At 33.6% G+C, this 19,069-nt stretch overlaps 2 protein-coding genes across 2 annotated transcripts; both read left to right on the top strand.

Moving 5' to 3' along the window:
• The first annotated feature begins 121 nt into the window (after positions 1-121).
• LOC102607013 (WD repeat-containing protein RUP2) lies at positions 122-1,782 on the top strand. Its single transcript, XM_006490312.4, has one exon. It carries the CDS (start codon positions 302-304, stop codon positions 1,400-1,402), a length of 1,101 nt encoding a protein of 366 aa, XP_006490375.1. The 5' UTR covers positions 122-301; the 3' UTR covers positions 1,403-1,782.
• An 8,221-nt stretch (positions 1,783-10,003) lies between these two features.
• Positions 10,004-13,243, top strand: LOC102607311 (pre-mRNA cleavage factor Im 25 kDa subunit 2). Its single transcript, XM_006490313.4, has 7 exons — positions 10,004-10,259; positions 10,713-10,758; positions 11,304-11,397; positions 11,503-11,576; positions 12,002-12,088; positions 12,240-12,350; positions 12,678-13,243. The coding sequence occupies exons 1-7, from the start codon at positions 10,141-10,143 to the stop codon at positions 12,747-12,749; spliced, it is 603 nt and encodes a 200-aa protein (XP_006490376.1). The 5' UTR covers positions 10,004-10,140; the 3' UTR covers positions 12,750-13,243.
• The last annotated feature ends 5,826 nt before the right edge of the window (positions 13,244-19,069 follow it).

Below are 19,069 nucleotides of genomic sequence, written 5' to 3'. Positions count from 1 at the left end.
TCAATTCCCCAAACAAAAGGTTGGCATTGTTGTAGATAAAAGCAAAGTTGAGTATCAATATAGTAAAAAAATAGCAAGAATCTAAGAAAATAATAAATAAATAAATATAGAGAATATATACGTTAGAAGAATACTAATCAAGTGGGCGATTTCGCTTCATATGGAGAGATAACAACCCTATATTTTATCCACGTCAACTTCACACAGGTTAGCTTAACGGGGATTGATTGGCGCAGAAGCCCCAAAAAAAAAAAAATGTGTGTTTCTTGTTATACAATTCCCCACTTCGCATGAATGGGCAATGAGCAACTTCCACGACCATCAGCAGCCCCAAGCTGAAACAACAAACGAAAGAGCCAGATGCGAATGGGACTTCAATCTACGTACCACTGTTTCATCCAGCAGCTCACCGAACGCCGCCGTTTCCGATTCCATAGGCGTCATCGAGTTCGACCCCTCTGATTCCGTCTTTGCCACCGGTGGAATCGCCAGAAAGATTAGAATTTACAACATAAAGTCTGTATTAGTTGACCATCCAGTTGTCGCTGTGGTAGACCACAGCAAAGTCTGTGATTATTACATTTGTACCCCTGCTAAGCTGAGCAGCTTGAAGTGGAAACCGGGGACGAGCGGGCGGGTCTTGGGGTCGGGAGACTACGACGGGGTCGTCATGGAGTACGACTTGGAGAAGAAAGTCCCAATCTTCGAACGGGACGAGCACGGGGGTAGGCGGGTCTGGAGCGTTGACTACTCCAAGGGAGACCCGGTTCTCGGGGCGTCCGGTTCGGACGACGGCACCATGCAAATGTGGGACCCACGCTGCGACGGCGGGAAGTGTGTTTCCATGGTGCAGCCCAGCGCGTCACGAAGTGCCGTGTGTTGCGTCGAGTTTCACCCCTTCGGTAGCTCGTTGGTGGCCGCTGGATGCGCTGACAAGAAGGCCTACGCTTACGATGTGAGGAAAATGGTTGACCCCGTGTTAGTCTTTGACGGTCATAGAAAGACCGTCACATACATTCGATTTCTCGATGTTGATACTTTGGTGACGGCTGGGACCGACGGTTGTTTAAAGCTGTGGAACGTGAATGATTCGCGAGTGATTAGAACGTACAAAGGGCATGTGAATAATAGGAACTTTGTGGGGTTGTCAGTGTGGAGGCATGGCGGGTTACTGGGTTGCGGATCAGAAACTAATCAAGTTTTTGTGTATGATGTGAGATGGGGTGAGCCCGTTTGGGTTCATGACTTCGAGCCAGTTACTGCAGCTGGGTCTGAACGTGGGTTCGTTAGCAGTGTGTGCTGGAGACGAGTCGGTGAGGACGAGTGCACGCTGGTTGCTGGAGGATCAGATGGGCTTCTGCATGTTTTTGTGGGCAAAAAGAAGCCCTTATCTGCACAATAAAATGGTAGCTAGCTAGCTCTCTCTCGTTAGTCATTATTTTTTTATTCGGATACAATCTGAATATGGTATGAGATATTATCAATCACAGATGAAGCTTTAAAAAAATGCTTATTAAGGTAGTGGGGAGTAAAGGAGGAAGATATACTGAGGTCACGTTGTAAATGCTCTGTATGGGAAGTGCCAAGAGCTAACTCACAGATATTTCTTTGTTTTATGAAAGCAGATGGACTGATCTGACACACATACCTTTATTTTTCTTGTTGTGTTCGCTGCTTAGTTTTTTGTATCTTTGGTTCTCGAGGCTTTTATTATGATTTCTTTCTAGATAAGGGAAATTATAGCTTCATGTTATTTAAATAAAATTTTACTTATCATTTTAAGACGCATATAAATAAAAAATATTTCAATTTTTTTTAAATAAGATTATTCAAATGAGATTATCATGCTCACTCTCTTTAATATTTAAAGAGAGAGGAGGATAATGTCATTTGAAATCTTCAATTTGTTAGTATTATATTATTTTTTATCTTCTCATTCTTAAAGAAAGAGATGTGTTATAATTGATATTATTTTGGTGGAGAAAAAAAGTTTTTGATTAAAATAATATAAACTTACTTTTATTTGAAAAGTCTTTTGAGAGATTACTAATTTTTTCACTCTTCTATTTGCCATATAGGTAAGCAAATAAGTATTTGAAGAGTTAAATTAAAAGAGTCTTTTGGTGATCCTCTTATGGTCATATACACATTTAATCACTATAAAATTTTGAAATGTTTTTTTACACCATTTTTGTTTATAAACTTATATCAATCAACTACTTTGACACTAATAAAAATTTGTTAAAAAAATTAAATAAAATGAATATTTTACCCCTAAATGAATTAAAAAGATCATTTTATCTTACAAAATTTTAAAAAATAAAACGAATTATAATTACCATTTAATATTATTAAAAAATGGGTGTGTGAGTCCCATTTAATTAACTGATAAAATATGGTTGATTTTTTAAAATCCTTTTGACCTAAAAAATGTGTAATACTCATCTTAAATATTTTTCTTTTTCTTTTTTTTAGAGGTATCTCAAACTAATAAAAGTTATCAATCATACAATTACAATTATCAAACAATTTTCATTGTCTTAATTAGTTACCAAAATAATAATATCATTTAAAAATTATAATTACAAAAAATTAACATATTGGGTTTTGAGAATTATTTATTTTATCAAATTTAGGGGTATTATTATAATTATAATTTTTTTAAAATTTTGAATGATAAAATGATCTTTTAATCCATTCAGCGTAAAAATGATCATTTTATTTAAATTTTTTAATAGATACTAACTTTATTAGTGTCAAAGTAGTTGATTGATATAAGTTTACAAACAAAGGTGGTGTAGAGAATATTTTAAAATTTGATGGTGATTGAATATATGTATGACAAAACAAAAATGATGCTGAGAAAAATTCCCTTAATATAATCCTATGATTTTGCTGCCTTGCTTTTTTGTTTTCTGATTCTTTCTCACTGTTGTTATCATAGCTATTATATGTTTTGTCTATGATGATTTTGTGTTCCATGATGTGCGACATCCACGTACTTCTCCGGAAACAAAAATGGAGAATAGCATGGAAGTTTTGATTTATTATATTTATTTGGAATTTATCTTTCATTTTGAGCTGCTGCTGCAATAATTACTGCTCCGTGCACTATTGTGTCGCAAAACATATGTACTCGCAATGTCTTAGTACTGCAAAATTGGTACACTGTGGATACCCACTCTGTATCTAACATTTGACCCCTCTCAATCTCATTTCTACTGTTAATTTGTTATTATCTACCTGAAGCCCCGCGATAAAATTAAATCATCTTCTGATCAAGATATATAAATATATGTATGATCATAAGTGTTTTTTTTTTTTACATTAAAATTTGCTTCATTATATTAAAACATTACAAGAGGAATGCAATGTTAGGAGGGGTCTCTTGCACCCATATACAAGACTCTGATTGACCAAGAGTCATTTTAACAACTTTATGAGCTACTGAGTTATAAGATCTTAGAATATGTTTCACGGCAAACAAACTTTTCTTACAAATAAAAGCACTGATTTCAGATATAACCCAATCAATTTCTAAATTGCTATTAATTTTCCTTGACATGAGCCTAATGACATTAATTGATACCTTGATTACTGCATATCTCTTGCACCCACTAGTGGGGTAAGCCCCAAATCCTCTGCCAATTTGATACCTTCCAATATTGCACTAGCTTCCGCAAGTTCAATATCACCGAAGAAGCGTCTTCTATAATTTGAAGCAGTCATAAATTCTCCCTTCGAATTTCTAATTACAACTCCAAGTCCGGCTAAACCGTCAGCCTCATTGATTGCTGCATCTGAATTCAGCTTAAACCAATTTTTATCTGGAGAAGACCATCTTTCTTATGTGCTTACTAATGGAATTTCAATAGGCTTAACATAAGTAGCTTGAGCATCCTCGTAAGCTTGGATTACAGAAAAGTACTTTTTTATTTAAAGAGAGAGAGAGAGAGAGAGAGAGAGAGAAATTATTGTGAATTAAATACTACCAATCACACTATTTTTCTATCGGCTAGTAGCAAAAAAGTAGAAGTTAAAATAATCATTTACTTTTACCGCTTTTCGTAAACTGTTGTCCATTTTTCGACTAGTGTCATTTTAAGGAAGAGTAATGCTACACATCTTAAATTTTTTATCCCAAAAAGTTATCTCAAATGATGTGTCATTTATCAATTGGTTGGTGAGATAATACAATTAATTCATTTGAATCTTGTAAAGAATTATCAATCACTCAATTAATGACACATCATTTGGAATAACTTTTTTGGATAAAAAATTTGGGATGTATAGCACTATTGTTTCAAGGAAATCACTCGAAGTTTACAAATGTTAGTCTATATGTTTGTTTGAGTGTAATCAAATGAAAGTTGATGAGTACCGTTTGATAAACAACTCTAAATGAAAAGAATATAATTTTCGTCTTTATGAAAGAGAAAGAATAATGTACGTTCTTTTTTTTTTTTTTTTGTAAACCATTCGGTGTCCCTCGACCGCATTGGGCCTTGACTAATTCGGATTCGGAGTGTAGTCACAGTTAAGACTCTTTACCCCTCCTAAATAGTTTGTTTAGTGGAAATCGAACTCGAAAGCTCTTTCCACAAACTCAGGCTGCGCTGCCAACTGAGCTACAACCATTTGGTAATAATGTACGTTCTTTAACTTATTGTCATTTTTTTTCCCTTGAAAGATCTTTTAATGTATAGAAAATCTACTATATATTAGAGATTTTATGTCATAATGTACCATTAAATTTCTCCTCGTTAAACAAAGGAAAACATGAGTTAAACCCTATATACGTCATTTACAGAAAAATATTCAAAAAAACCACTCTTATATTTTGAGACCCATCAAATTCTTTTGACATTAAGAGTTAATTTTATTGATTATCTTACTATTTTTTTCCCTAGTAGCTGGCGTTAAACTTATAAGTTTTTTCGGCAATATAAAGGATCAAGAAAAGTAGATTATATACACTTAATGAGCAGAAATTTCCTCTTTGTCCAAGCATTTATTCTTGTCAAATGCATGACTCTAAAAAAATTTATTGCGACCCACTATAAGAGCCGTAGAGAAAACTCGAAAATGCATAACGCCATGATGCTGAAATTAAGTTGAATTTTGTAGTGACATAAATGAATTTTGTCGAAAGAACCATTAATAACTCCAACTCAATTCAATCCGCACATCCTGCACTTACGCAGGTTGGTAGGCACCAACCTAATTTGGGATCAGGATTCTCTCATGATCTGATCATATTATGAGTAAATAAGTCAATTATTGATTGGTAGTTAATAAATAAAAAAATAAAAGAAGTTGAATCTTACCCATACACTACCATTAAAAGACACATGGTATGAGATCTTGACAAGCTCAGAAGGAATCAGATCAGGAGAGAATCTTTTTCCCCTAACTTGACCCAACAAAAAGAGGTTCTTTTTTTTTTTTTTTTTGCCAGAACGAAGTCCCAATTTCTAATTTTATCCTGATAATTTACGCACTAAAAGAAAACGAGATAAAATCATTAACCAGTTTTAATTTCAATTAAAGTTAAAAATAATAATAACTAAGAAATATATACGTTTTGAGCCAATACATGATTTCTCATGAAAAAGAAAAAATTCAATGAATTTTGTAATGATTTTGAATGTTGTCAAGTTAATGATACACGTGATGATGCTTAAATTTTCTGAAAACTACAATGTTGCTTTAAAATCTCACCTTGTCGGCTTGTCATGTTATTCTATCATACGAAAGATCATGAACAATATCAACATGTAATAAGTTTCACAATCCAAATATGATTAAAATCGATTTTTTTAATAAAAATTGGAAAATAAAATATTTATAATAGTATAATACTATATGTATGGAGAACAAAACAAAACATAGTATAAAAAATACAAAAGATAAAAAGTTCGCATATAAGGTTCCATTTGTTGTAATTTACATTCCAGCTAAAATAATGGAAAAACCACACACTGGCGCATTCGACTCACCTCTCATGTTATTTGTTTTTGCATGTTTTAGTTGAACTGTAAGTTACAACAAATGTAGCTTAGGAAAATCCCACATATAATTAGGAATGGCTAAGCCCGAGCCCAACCCCACCAATGAAATTACAAGCCTGACCCTAAGGAAAGCCCTATTATTTGTGCTTTGGGTCGGGCCAGACCCGATTGGGGCTGAGTTCTATTTTGTCAATATCATGTAATTTTATGACCATATCTCAATTTCATTCATGTTACTTTACAATTTTTGTTCTCTTTCTAGTTATAATACCATGAATATAAAATGAAAGAAATGATTTTTCTAAATAGTTACATAAAATAATTCACAACACAATAGGCAAAATATGCAACAATTAATTACAAAATAATTCACAAAACAACCAAATTAATAGTAATGATTTTTTACGATTCAATTTTACAATCCAACATTAAAAACACACAATGCAATTAAATTTAAAACACACGATTCAACACCAAAACCATTTATTTCACACACAATTCAATTCCACAACCATTTTGTTTTTTTTTTTAAATATAAGTTTGGGTTGGGCTTAGCCGATTCGACCTAACTTGAAATTTGATCAGGCCTAAAAATTTTGGCTCAAACCCAACCCGAAATCCGAATATTCGGGTCAAACCTTGAAAAAATAGGGTCGGGCCAGTCGGACCAAAATTAAGATCGAGTCAAATTGTCATCCTTACATATAATGTGTCAGGCCAATAAAATTTATATTAGGTGCAAATATAAAAGAGCAAGGACATTTTAGTAATTTAAGGGTAGGGGCAGTTTAATAATTTTATTAATTAGGGTTCAGGTACAAATAAGAGATTAAGGAGTCATTTAGGATTTATGTTGAATTTTGTCTAGTGTTAGGAACAATTAATAGTTTTGGGAGAGATCGTCCTACCTCTCGAATTGTAGGTCATGATTTTTTTTTTAATTCAATCAATAAAAATTAGCCCTAAGTCCTATCAAAGCAAGAATCTTGGGATAATGGCAGTAAAGAAAGTGGACGCACTTGAAAAAAAAAATTGAAAGCAGAGGTCAGATAGCTCAAGGCCATTATTAATGAGCGATTTAATATTGTTCAACAACAATTTTCATCCCTTGAAGTCATGTTGCTGAAATTGACGGAACTCCACCTCAAGCCAACTCCCGACAGCATCGATAGGCCATGGCGGTGTGGCAAAAGAAGTATCAAGTGGCACAGAACCCATGGCGGGTGATGGCGCAAGAATCGGGCTGGGCAACTTGGCGGCGTTAGGGGGTGAGGCACAACATGGGCAGGCTGGATTTAGGTCCGAGCAAGGCGAATTTGGGTTTGAATGGGTTGGATTTGGGGTCGATTGGCCAAGAAGGATTTCTAGCGAGAGAAAGAGCGGTTATGACCGGAATGCGGCTGGGCAAAGAGAATTTTGGGCTGGGTCTTCGGGATTGGTGGAAACTGGAGTAGACTCGGGAGGTTGGAGACCTCCAATGCTGTATAATTAGGCAGGGCAGACTCAATTTAGGGCAAATTCTAGAGTAAGAAAACTGAAAAAGCATATTTTTTAAGGCGTGATGCCTATAGATGGGTGTATAGGGTAGAACGCTATTTCGCCATCAATGGACTCTCACAAAGGGAAAAACTGATGGCGGCAGCGTTATGTTTGGAGAGAAAGGCCCTTACGTGGTTTCACTGGCGAGAACAATGACAACCATTGAGATCATGGGGTGAATTTAATGATCGGTTGTTAGAAATATTTCAGGCCATTTAAGAGGGAGAGTTGCATGAAAAAATTTTTGCTCTGATCCAGGAGATAACATTTATGGAGTATAGGGAGAAATTTGAGTTGCTATCAGGGCATCTAAAGGGAATTCCAGAGGCAGTATTGGAAGAGAATTTTATAAAGGGACTGAAGCCATAAATTCGAGCCTCGCTATGCTTGCAAAGGCCGAGAGGGTTAGGGGAGTTAATGGAGTTGGCACCGATGATTGAAGATAAGAACACAGTAGAACGAGTTAATATGAGCAGTTTAATTGGTTTTTCATATCAAAATAGCACTCCATTAGTAGGTTAGAAAACCCATACTTTAGGGTTTCAGTGAGAGTTACAAAGCACAAAACTGGGAGGCCAGAAAATGTAAATGATGGGGTTACAAAGAGATTCCCAAAGGAATCAGGTTGGTGCGGCACGACCGGGGGGTGAATTTCAAACGCCTCACGGAGACAAAGATTCAGGATAAGAGGGCGAAGGGGTTGTGTTTTCGATGCAATGAGAGATTTTCACCAGGGCATCAATGTAAGGATAAATCACTACAAGTCTTGACTGTGTGTGATAAGGAGGAAGGCGGAGAAGGTGCCGAGGAAGAAGAGGCAGCAATTTCCTAGATTTCACCTTAAGGACAATGTGTCTTTTTGGGAGGGGAGTAATGTTAGGCGAATAAAACTTATGTTAGGCGCAAATATAAAGGGCATGGATAGTTTACTAATTTTAGGGGCAGTAGCAGTTTAGTAATTTTATTAATTAAGGTTCATGTATAAATAAGAGATTAAAGAGTCATTTATGATTTATGTTGAGTTTTGTCTAATGTTAGGAACAATTAGGAGTTTTGGGAGAGATTGACCTACCTCTCGAATTGTTCTTTCTTTATACTCATAATTGTTCTTTCTTTTAATTTAATTAATAAAAATCGGCCCTAATTTATCCCTAAGTTCTATCATAATGGTATATTTTTTTGTCTTGTTGTGAAGTTCTTTTAAATTTTAGTGGTGATAAATTATTTTTTATACTCGTAACACTGATGTTTATAGTATATAAAAATTTTCATTACAACTTACAAATAAAACACAAAAAATATTTAAAAGAGAGAGAGAGAGAAATAGTACAATGAATTTTAATGGGAAATGTAAAATGAGAAGAGCAAAAACCGCATGGCAAAGCTAGAATTAGGGGTGGGCATCGGTTCAGTTTCGGGATAAATTTTTGGTTTTGGTTCGGTTCGGATCCTAAATTCAAAAAATCCGTTCAATTTTTAGAGAAAATAAAAACTGAACCGGAACCGATACTTCGGTTCAATTCGATTTTAGGTTTTTGGTAACAGTTTACTTAATGGATCAGATTAACAAATTAGTTTTTCCATTCATCTTAACTTCAACACAAGGCCTATTATAATCAATGTATAATCAACAAAAAAAAATAATTTACAAATTTGTATACGAAAAAAAAATGCAAAATCTTAGACTAAATTGAATAGTTTTTATTATCATCATCACTATTTTTAATATCAAAACTTTTGCCTCAAAACGTAAATAAAATAAAATAAGTTTATGTGCCATAATATAACTTATCAAAAACATAGGGGTCATAATGTTATCTCGCCTTGCTGACTTTTGGTCAATGCCCTTTTTGAAAAAATTTCAAAACATATTAGGTTATAATAGAATTTCTATATGCAAATATTTTTTAAATATTGGTCACACTAAAATGTTATAAAAGAGAGAGACTCAAATGATATTATCAGAGAGTCTTGACCAATTTGAAAGATCGTTTGATGTAGTTGAAATAAATGAATTTGGGATTGTTCGATCAAGTAAGGCTTTCAACGGCTAGGCGCCACTCTCTTCTCTTTCTGAGTTATTCCAGCTTCTTCATGATTTCGTGCCACGGTGAACAAACAAAACAAAAAAAGAGGGCCGTCTCGGCGGAAGGAGAAGGACCTGCAACTCGAAAACGAAAAAAAAATCAGAATGTGTTGAACTCTTCGAATGACAAAGATAACTTAGTTTCATTGGAGCGAATATCAACTTTCGCTCGCCCTGTTATGATGTTTTAAAGTTTGATCCGAAAACAGAACATTCGGTTCAGTATTTCTATATTTGATTTTTTTTAAATAAAAAAATCGAACCGAAAAAAACCAAACCGAACCGGTTCGGTTTTGCCCACCCCAGCTAGAATGATCGGCCGTGAGAGTAGAAGCAACTGAATAATAATATAAAATAACATAACAACAAAAGCAAAACAAAACACCACTCGAGACTCGACTGTTAACTAAAGAACAATTAAGATTTAAGGGGGAGAAACAGAGGCCGGTTGATTCGTTGTTTCTCAATAGAGAGAGAGAGAGAGAGAGAGAGAAAGAGTCGAAGATGGTGACGTCACCGGTGGTGAACACGTACCCGCTGTCGAGTTACACATTCGGCACCAAAGAGCCGAAGATGGAGAAGGACACCTCCGTCGCCGATCGCCTTGCCCGCATGAAAGTCAAGTACGTTTTTTTTATTATTTATTTCCTTATTTATCTCCTTTTTATTTTATTTTTCAAAATTCTAAATTAGCAGTTCCTCTCTCTCGTAGTACGATATGAAAAACCCTAGATAAACCATATAGATTTTTTATTTTTATTTTTTTCAGAAAAAAAGTTGGTTCATGTTTTGGTTGAATTTACATGTATAAGTGAAGGATCTATGATCCGAAATCCTAGTTTAATTCTGTGCTATGTTATTTGTCAATTAGAGAACCTTATTTTAATTAGAATTTATTTGGGAAAGTTTTGAATAAAAATGGTCCCCCCCCCCCCCCCCCTCCCCCCCTTTGCACTGAATTACGATCTTGGTTTCTAGGGGAAGAAGAAATAATTTCTCTTATAAGAAATATTTCAGCTTTGGAAATTTATGTTTGGAGTAGAATATGATAATTGCTTTGGAATTCTGGGTTTCAGCTATATGAAAGAGGGCATGAGGACGAGTGTTGAAGCAATTTTACTGGTATGTTTTGTTTTGGTTACTTGAGTTACATTTTTGACAGCTTTATGTATAATTTTGTTGTGAAACCTCTTCCATGGATTTTGGAGCTGGCATATGTATTTAAGTAGCAGCAGCTGTTTCTTGATTAATACCTGTTTGTAATGGTAAATTTTGAGCTTCATCAATTCAATTTTGCTAGATTCACCTTCAAATGGTTGAGCCATTCAGTTCTGGCTTCACTATACCAGACAAACCAATTAGACTTTAGAAACTATAAGACCAATGAGGAATGAAAATGGGCCATTCTCCAAGCTGTCTCTGTGGTTTGGACTTTGCAACCCTGAGGTTATGATTCATGGTTGTCATCCACATTTGCCTTTACATATGACTTATGGACTGTATAAAGAATATTTGCAGAGAACACTGTTTGGAAGCAACAAAATTCGGAACATGTTGATTATATCAAAATTCAGAAGCAACAAAATTTTCAGATTATCTTGGGCAAGGACACTATTGCTGATGTAATAACTTCAATAATATTTGCTATATGTTGTTTTATCTTGCAGGTTCAGGAACATAATCATCCTCACATACTACTTCTGCAAATTGGAAACACGTTCTGCAAACTTCCTGGTGGACGTTTAAAGCCTGGAGAGAACGGTATGATCTTACTGTTCTACATCATTATTGTGTGGGTCCCTTATATGTATGTTGATTGGAACTTATGTTGTTTGTGATGTCTATCCTTTTCACTGTTTTGGACAGAAATTGAGGGGTTGAAAAGGAAGCTGACCAGCAAGCTTGGGGCGAATTCTCCTGCTCTTGTGCCTGACTGGCAGGTGTTATATCCTGTTTCACTTCAATTATTTGAGTGTACACTTGAGAGTTCAGAATAATGTCAATGGGAAAACTTAGAAAGTAGTATTACCCAGATTAAGAGCGTCATGAGAAGGACTGCTGATAGAAATTAGAAATTATATGCTGTGTCAATTAGGAATGCATTGGCTGGGAAATGCAAGCCTTCTTATTTGCTCATTTGTACTAATGTAGTAATATACATTTAGTGTGTTTAGTGATAGATGAGAAAAGTAGCATTTCATCATGTATCCTAGACTCTAGTTGTATCAGGAACTGCATATATTGGTGGAAATGATTGGAGGGCATCTTTTCTTTTAGCCCTTTTTTAAGTCTTTAAGGATATTCCAGGTTTTGGGATCAATTTTTTAAATTATGTTCATCTCGTTTTGCCGATTTCTTATTTCAGATTGGTGAATGTGTTGCAATCTGGTGGAGGCCAAACTTTGAAACCATAATGTATCCTTACTGCCCTCCCCACATCACAAAGCCAAAGGTAAACTCCGTTGAAAGCACTAGATGATGAATTTTTCATGTTGTGGGCCTCTTAGTCATTCTTCATCTTTATTTATTTATTTATTTCACATTGCTAGTGTAATGGGCTCACGCATTCCCTCTCTATTCTTGCTTCATTAATGGTAATGCAGGAGTGTAAGAAGCTTTTCCTTGTTCACTTGTCCGAGAGAGAGTACTTTGCTGTGCCCAAAAATTTGAAACTCCTTGCTGTACCGCTGTTTGAACTCTATGATAACGTCCAGGTATTTAGAATTCATGCCTTTCATCTATTTGCCAGCTTATATTATCATGGATGCTTACTTTAGTTATACGTTGTTAAGATTTTTGACTGTCAACTTTTAACTGCAAGATATCCTATTCCATAGGTAGATAGAGATTTTACTTGGGACTGAATTGAGAATATGTTTGAAATGACTTTTACATAGGCCTAGTGCATGAACTTCACTTCTTCATCCTTCTTCCCTTATTTTTTCTGTCAGCTCTCACTAATCTCTGTCAGTTTTGTGATAAAGGTAATATTACTTTACTACTGGTGTTTTTCTTATACCACAACGCTTATTTTGTGGCAGAGATATGGGCCAGTTATTTCAACCATTCCTCAACAGCTTTCCAGATTCCAGTTCAATATGATTACCGCTTGACTTTAGCATGGATTTCAAGAGCACACTCCTGGATGATACTACTTAGATTCTTAGAGCTTTACCAAGAATATATGGTGCGTCGATTCCTTGTGCTGATACCTGATGGTACTTCATGACAAACTTTTGAGTTGGTTAGGGTGGATTTCCCAATTTATGCGGAAGACTGACGCATTTGACATTGTGACAAACTAATCTATGTTTGTTCATTTAGTACTATTTTATTTATTATGTGCTATGCTTGAGTTTGTGAATCGATATTGGTCTGTGTTCAAGTTTTTATAGCCACATAATGTTTGCTGACATCATGTCAGAATGTTGAAAGGTGTCACCATTGTGGGATTTGACAGATTGTGGAGGCTTGATCTCTTTGCAAAATTTTCCTGGCAGAGCTGATCATGCTGCTACTGTAACCTGTATGAGCTTGTTGCTCATTGTAACATTTCTGTATGACTAGTAGTTAATCAGAAGAAAATCACATGTGCTGGTTTTATTGATGCCTTATGGTGGGTGAAACTTGAATTGCGTAGTGGTAAATTTTTGGATGGTGCCCGTCAATTTGTACCGGGACAGAGAAGCTTGTTCAGGCAGGTTAATGTTCCTTTATGTGCAGGATCTCATTCTCATACTCGATATTTATTTTTTGAATTAGGAATTTCAAATTCTCTGGAATCAATTTTGAATAAACCGCCAAGCAGAGCTCCTCATAAAGCATTATCGGGTTCAAAGGGCATACTCTTTGCTACAAGCTGAGCAATTGGCCATTTTATAATCAATTGAACAATCATTGAGTTCGGCCTTGCTCCAAGGAAACAAATGGAAGGTCTAAATTGCATCTTCTAATTATCTCCCTGTTGAACACAGTTAACTAAATAAACTATTTAAAAATTATTTTATAATCAATTGAACAATCATTGAGTTCGGCCTTGCTCCAAGCTTCGCACACCCAGACCCAGTCTCTGTTGAAGAGTTTTTTTTTTTTTTTTTTTGAGAATTCTGTTGAAGAGTTTTTAAATTCGAAGTTCTCGGTTGCTAACAATCTTTTTCTTCAAATTTTTGTTCTTAACCCTTGGCATTAAGATGTATTATATAATTACTATTATAATTTTCATTCTTATTGCTCAGCTTATGATGTATTGTATTATACTATTGTAAAATTTTGGGCGTCGACAATGACAATTTGGGTGTGTAATAAAAAATAAAGTAAGAGGCGATGCATAGTAGACGTACCCAGCTTATTTGTATAATATGGTTGTGGCTCTACAATTACTCAACTTGAAAACGTTGTGAGTCATGAGGAACTCATCTATCATCATCACAATAGTCATGAGGAACTCATCTATCATCATCACAATGATAAAAATTATAAAACTAATGTATTCCAAGAAATGCGTTGCTCGTTTTCTTGCTCAATTAAGAAAGCACAACAGTTGCTTCTTGAAACGGTGGTTTCGGTTGATCAGTCGCATGCACAATATCGATTGTCAAGAATCAAAGACTCAAAAAGAGGATAAGAAAGAGATAGGCATAAAAGTGGAATTTCCCGGGGTCCAATTAATTGTGTGCAAAGTGCAAACCATATCATCACACGTTGAAAAAAAAAAAAAACCCAAAAAAAAAAAAACGAGTGAGTAATAATATACTAAAAGAAAATGATTGTTTGGTTGTGCTGAAGTGATCAGATGAAGCACGCGACTGCGCGGTGACAGGAAACTTGCAATTCACAATGAACCAAGTCAAACAACTAGCTATTGCATGCATCACCATTTGTCATACTCATACACATATAACTTTATAAATAAATATGCTTTAATGAGTTTGTCAACGTTTCCGTACGATAATTGCAGGTCAGCAAAGCGGAGCTTATTCCAATACAAAATACAGTATATAGGGATAGATATGTTATTTAAATTGGGCAAAGTAGGAAATGGTTTCACAAACTTTTGGATAATGAATGATATGTTTTGGGATTGAGATGCACTGTAGAATAGAATCACTAAGTAGCTATAACTATAATAAGCAGGTAAAAATGTGAGTGGTATACGTTAAAAGCTAAATAAAAATGTAGGTCTTTATTAGATTTATAGTAGAAATTTGATAAATTAATAATTTTGGGACCACAAAACAAAATCTATTAATTTAGCGAATACTAATATATTGATAAATTAAAAATTATTAATTTATAAAGATGATATCACGTTCATAATAGGGATTTTTATGATGTATAAATGTAGTCTAATTAAAGAAATATGTCTGATTTGAAAGAAATCTGTCTGATTTGATCTTGTTTGAGTGAATAGTGAATCAGTTGATTGATTCTTTGGCCGGATCATGATTATATAATAACTCATCAAAAAAGACTTTCTAGAGGCAATATATCAAGCCAATATCTCTCTTATTTATCTTAACATAGCACATATAATACAACAATAACTAATGAAATACATAAAGTATTATACTTGTACAAGAAAGAAAATAATAGACATATCATTGTATTTAGTTTCAAATTAAAATTAATTTGGGTACTATGAAAAATAAGATTTTGTTAGAACTTTATTACATAATAAATTTATAGAATTATTAATATATCATGTCATCCTCAAATCAAAACCAACAAAAACTATTATTTAATCAAGTATTAATTTTTACTATGCATGCATGAGTCCTTAAATGTGGATGCCCAAATTTATAAAATGTGAGATCTAACTAATTATAAAGAGTGGTGATATTTGATCCTCTTAGTTTATCTCAGCAGCCTCCACTTTTTAATTAATGTTTTTCTTCTCTCTCAAGCTCGCAATAAATTAATTTCTCATCTTTCATAGCTCTCTCATTTTTTCAATTGATTTACAATTTGAATCAAATATAAACTCATAATTAAATTCCAATTTGAAATTAAATAAAATCGTAGATAATCACATAAAGTAAAACTAATATCATCAATAACAACAAAACTCATCACTTGGTCATAAAATTTAACAAAATCAACATTGAAACTCATCGAGTAAAAGCCTATTTAGTCCCTGTATTTTAAGATTAGTGTCCATTAGTCCCCGTATTTTTTAAAATACCTAGAAACATCCCTGCCGTTAAAGTATTGATACCCCTATCGTTACCTTTTATTTCTTTTGGCTTACTTTTACAATATTACCCTTTTATATTAATAAAAATAAAATAATTAAATTATCAATTTAACCCTAAAAAAATTATATTACTTTTTTTTGCAAGCACCATTTGCACACTTGATAGTTTGCATACAATTTTTGACAATTAAAAATTAATATAATTTTTTTAGGGTTAAATTTGTAATTTAATTATTTTCTTTTATTAATGTCCAAACAAAAAAATTATTATAAAAGAGTAATATTGTAAAAGTAAGCCAAAAGAAATAAAAAGTAACGGTAGAGTTATCAATACTTTAACGGCAGGAATGTTTTGAGGTATCTTTAAAAATACGGGGACTAAATAGACACTAATTTTAAAATACAAGGATTAAATAGGTTTTTACCCGAAACTCATCATATATATATATTAGTGGAGGTGATGGATTGATGGTGAAGAAGATAGGTTGTGGTAGTGCTCTTGATGATGATGTACTTGTTTTTGATGAAGATAATGTGGGTTGGGGGGGGGGGGGGATGATGGTTATGCTAGAGAGAGGGAGTGGGGAAGAGAGAATAAAAATAAAAAATTATTTTTTATTCTCTGAAACTGATTCTAAAAAATAGTAAAATAAACTGAAAAGTGAGAACTTATGAGACAATTTGAGGGGGTCAAATAACTGCAATAAAAGAAGAAACTCCAATGCGTTATGAAGCCACAAACTTCATGTATAGAGCTCATAGCCTACCTCATTCATTAGTTATAGTTATATGTTAAAGAATCAGAACTAAAATTAACGAAAAATATATGGGAATCAATGATGTGTTAGTTAAAAGCATGATCTCATCACCTGAGAGGTGGCCAAATGAATATTGAAGCTAAACGTCCAAGAATATCTAATCTTAGTGCCTTATGCTATCCCTAAAACGACGGTATAGCTAGCTATTTTAATTTGTATCACGCCGGCCGACAACAAATCTCAGCATCATTGTCAACGAATTTGTTGTATATGTACAAGCAAATTATTCAGCACGTAAAAATGTAGCCATACATGTATATATGTATATTTAGCTTAAATAAATCAAGAATTGGCCTCATTGGATGTGATGTAATGCTGGGATATATTGTATGTACTGTCCCTTTTCAATGTATACGAAAGAGTTGACGAGATTTTATTGATTTGATTTTATGACGAATGTTGCTTTACAATAATAGCCGTTGACATTCGAAACTTCTGTATATTTTCGCTTGACGTGCTGTGTTTTTAGGTGGTGTTTATGGTCGTCTTTGAATATTATAATTAATTAATTAATTAACTTTAACTCAACATGATTATGATTCATTCACCTTCTGTCTGTAACATTATTATTTTGCATAAAACAAGTAAAGGGCAAAAGGTAAGAACCATGCCAGCTGCTTGGAGGTCATTATTTACCTTGGAGAGGAGGTATAGCTGTTTTGAATTTCCTTCGTTGTATCTTTTTGTTAATGATCATCGCTCCAAATTGTTATTTATATCTCTCAATTTATGATATATTATGGACATTTTGATAAGATATGAAATGTTAACAATAAAAACATTAAGAGTGTGACAGAAAATTAAAATGTTTTCAGCGGACAATGAAGGATTTTGTTCTGAATTATAATATGCATGCTCTCTTTGAAATAGGGATAAGAAATTAATGGAACTTGACTTGCATAGATATGTTTGCTTTATGTAAACAAGAGGATAATTACAAAACACCAGTCAAGAAATTAACTAGAGGAGTTACCTAGTAATGAATCAATTCTACTGATTTCACTCAAGTGACGCGCAGCCGCAGTTAAGATTTTTCCACTGCAATCATGAGTTGATTTCACAGTCGCAGCAAAATAAATATCGGAGCAAAGGGTCACTTATAGGTCCTTTTCTATGCATATATATGTCGTAATATAAAAAGGGAGACTCTTCAAAATTGCGACATATATCATTCTCACATAATTCAAAACAATTTATTTTCGGCCATGTTTACCTAAATTTATTAATTTACTAATCGTTATATAACTAAAATATATGTATGTCGCATGTATATTGTGAGAGATAGTTTTGTCTCAGTTTACATAATTAATTTCAGTGTTAACATCAATTGATTAGGTAACATGAAATGGATCTAATCAATTTCAAACACATTGCAATCCCCGATTGAGCAGACGGCTAGGCAGGCAATATTCTAAAGTGAACCATCACTGTTATGTTCTTTTCCATTATACTTTAATGATCAAAATATTGAGTCACTAAGGGAGTTGAAAAATGATGAATTATAGAATTAGTGGTCCATTCAACAGTTTCATATATGTACTCTGTAAGGGGAGCACGCTAAAGGTCTGGAAATCATTGAAAATTGTATATTAAATTCTCTTATGAATGCTCAACGAAAAAAAGTCCACTCTTATTGGTTTTAACTAATTAATCTCTTGTATCTCCTCGTTGGAGTATTCAAAATCGGAGTCATAACTGCATTTTATTGGCAAAAATCGATGAAATTCGGTTTTTCTCTCATAACTATCGCTAGGCCAACCTTGGTTTCAAAGTACTTTGTTTAATTAAGGGTGCGTTTATGATTGCGGTGCCATAACTTTTAAGCTGCAGCTGTTGTGGAAAAAAAATTATAACTATGAAACAAAAATTAATAACATATAGTAAATATAAATTTTAAATAATAATTTTGACAAAATTATTAAAAATATAATAGACTCTCCATTATACAAGTAAAAAATCATATCAATATAACTTTCAAGTTACAGCTATTAGTATTTACCAAACACTTTATTGTTGTAACTTAAAAGCAACAATTATCCAACCCCAATCCCAAATGCACCCTAAAAAGACTAATGGTTAACCAATTATATATTTTCATGAAACGTTTCTATCTAGTTATATGTCCCCCAACTAGGTGTTATTGTTTTTTTTTTTGAATTTGTCAATAAATATATCCTTATATGACGTTAACCTAAAAAAAAAAGGGTAAAGCTCATCTATTCCCTATATTTTGACGTTAACATCCATTTAATCCTTATATTTTCATGAGTACTTAAAAACATCTCTTTTGTTAAATTATTGACACCCCTACCCTCACTTTCTGTTCATTTTAGCTTATTCTTACAATATTATCCTATTACAATAATGTTTATTTTTTCCGCATTAATTAAAAGAAAAAAATTAAAATATTGATATAACCCCA

The sequence above is a fragment of the Citrus sinensis genome, chromosome 9 (genome assembly GCF_022201045.2).
Source record: "Citrus sinensis cultivar Valencia sweet orange chromosome 9, DVS_A1.0, whole genome shotgun sequence".
In the NCBI taxonomy this organism is placed as follows: domain Eukaryota; kingdom Viridiplantae; phylum Streptophyta; class Magnoliopsida; order Sapindales; family Rutaceae; genus Citrus; species Citrus sinensis.
The sequence above is the reverse complement of the archived record's forward strand: the minus strand, read 5'-3'. Positions and strand labels throughout refer to the sequence as shown.

What these genes read in the sequence shown, in the direction of transcription:
- LOC102607013 (XM_006490312.4), top strand. Translation starts at nt 302, where the DNA reads ATGAGCAACTTCCACGACCATCAGCAGCCCCAAGCTGAAACAACAAAC.
- LOC102607311 (XM_006490313.4), top strand. Translation starts at nt 10,141, where the DNA reads ATGGTGACGTCACCGGTGGTGAACACGTACCCGCTGTCGAGTTACACA. An exon ending in CTTGCCCGCATGAAAGTCAA is followed by an intron (nt 10,260 to 10,712) that starts GTACGTTTTTTT and finishes TCTGGGTTTCAG; the next exon opens with CTATATGAAAGAGGGCATGA. An exon ending in AACTCTATGATAACGTCCAG is followed by an intron (nt 12,351 to 12,677) that starts GTATTTAGAATT and finishes ATTTTGTGGCAG; the next exon opens with AGATATGGGCCAGTTATTTC.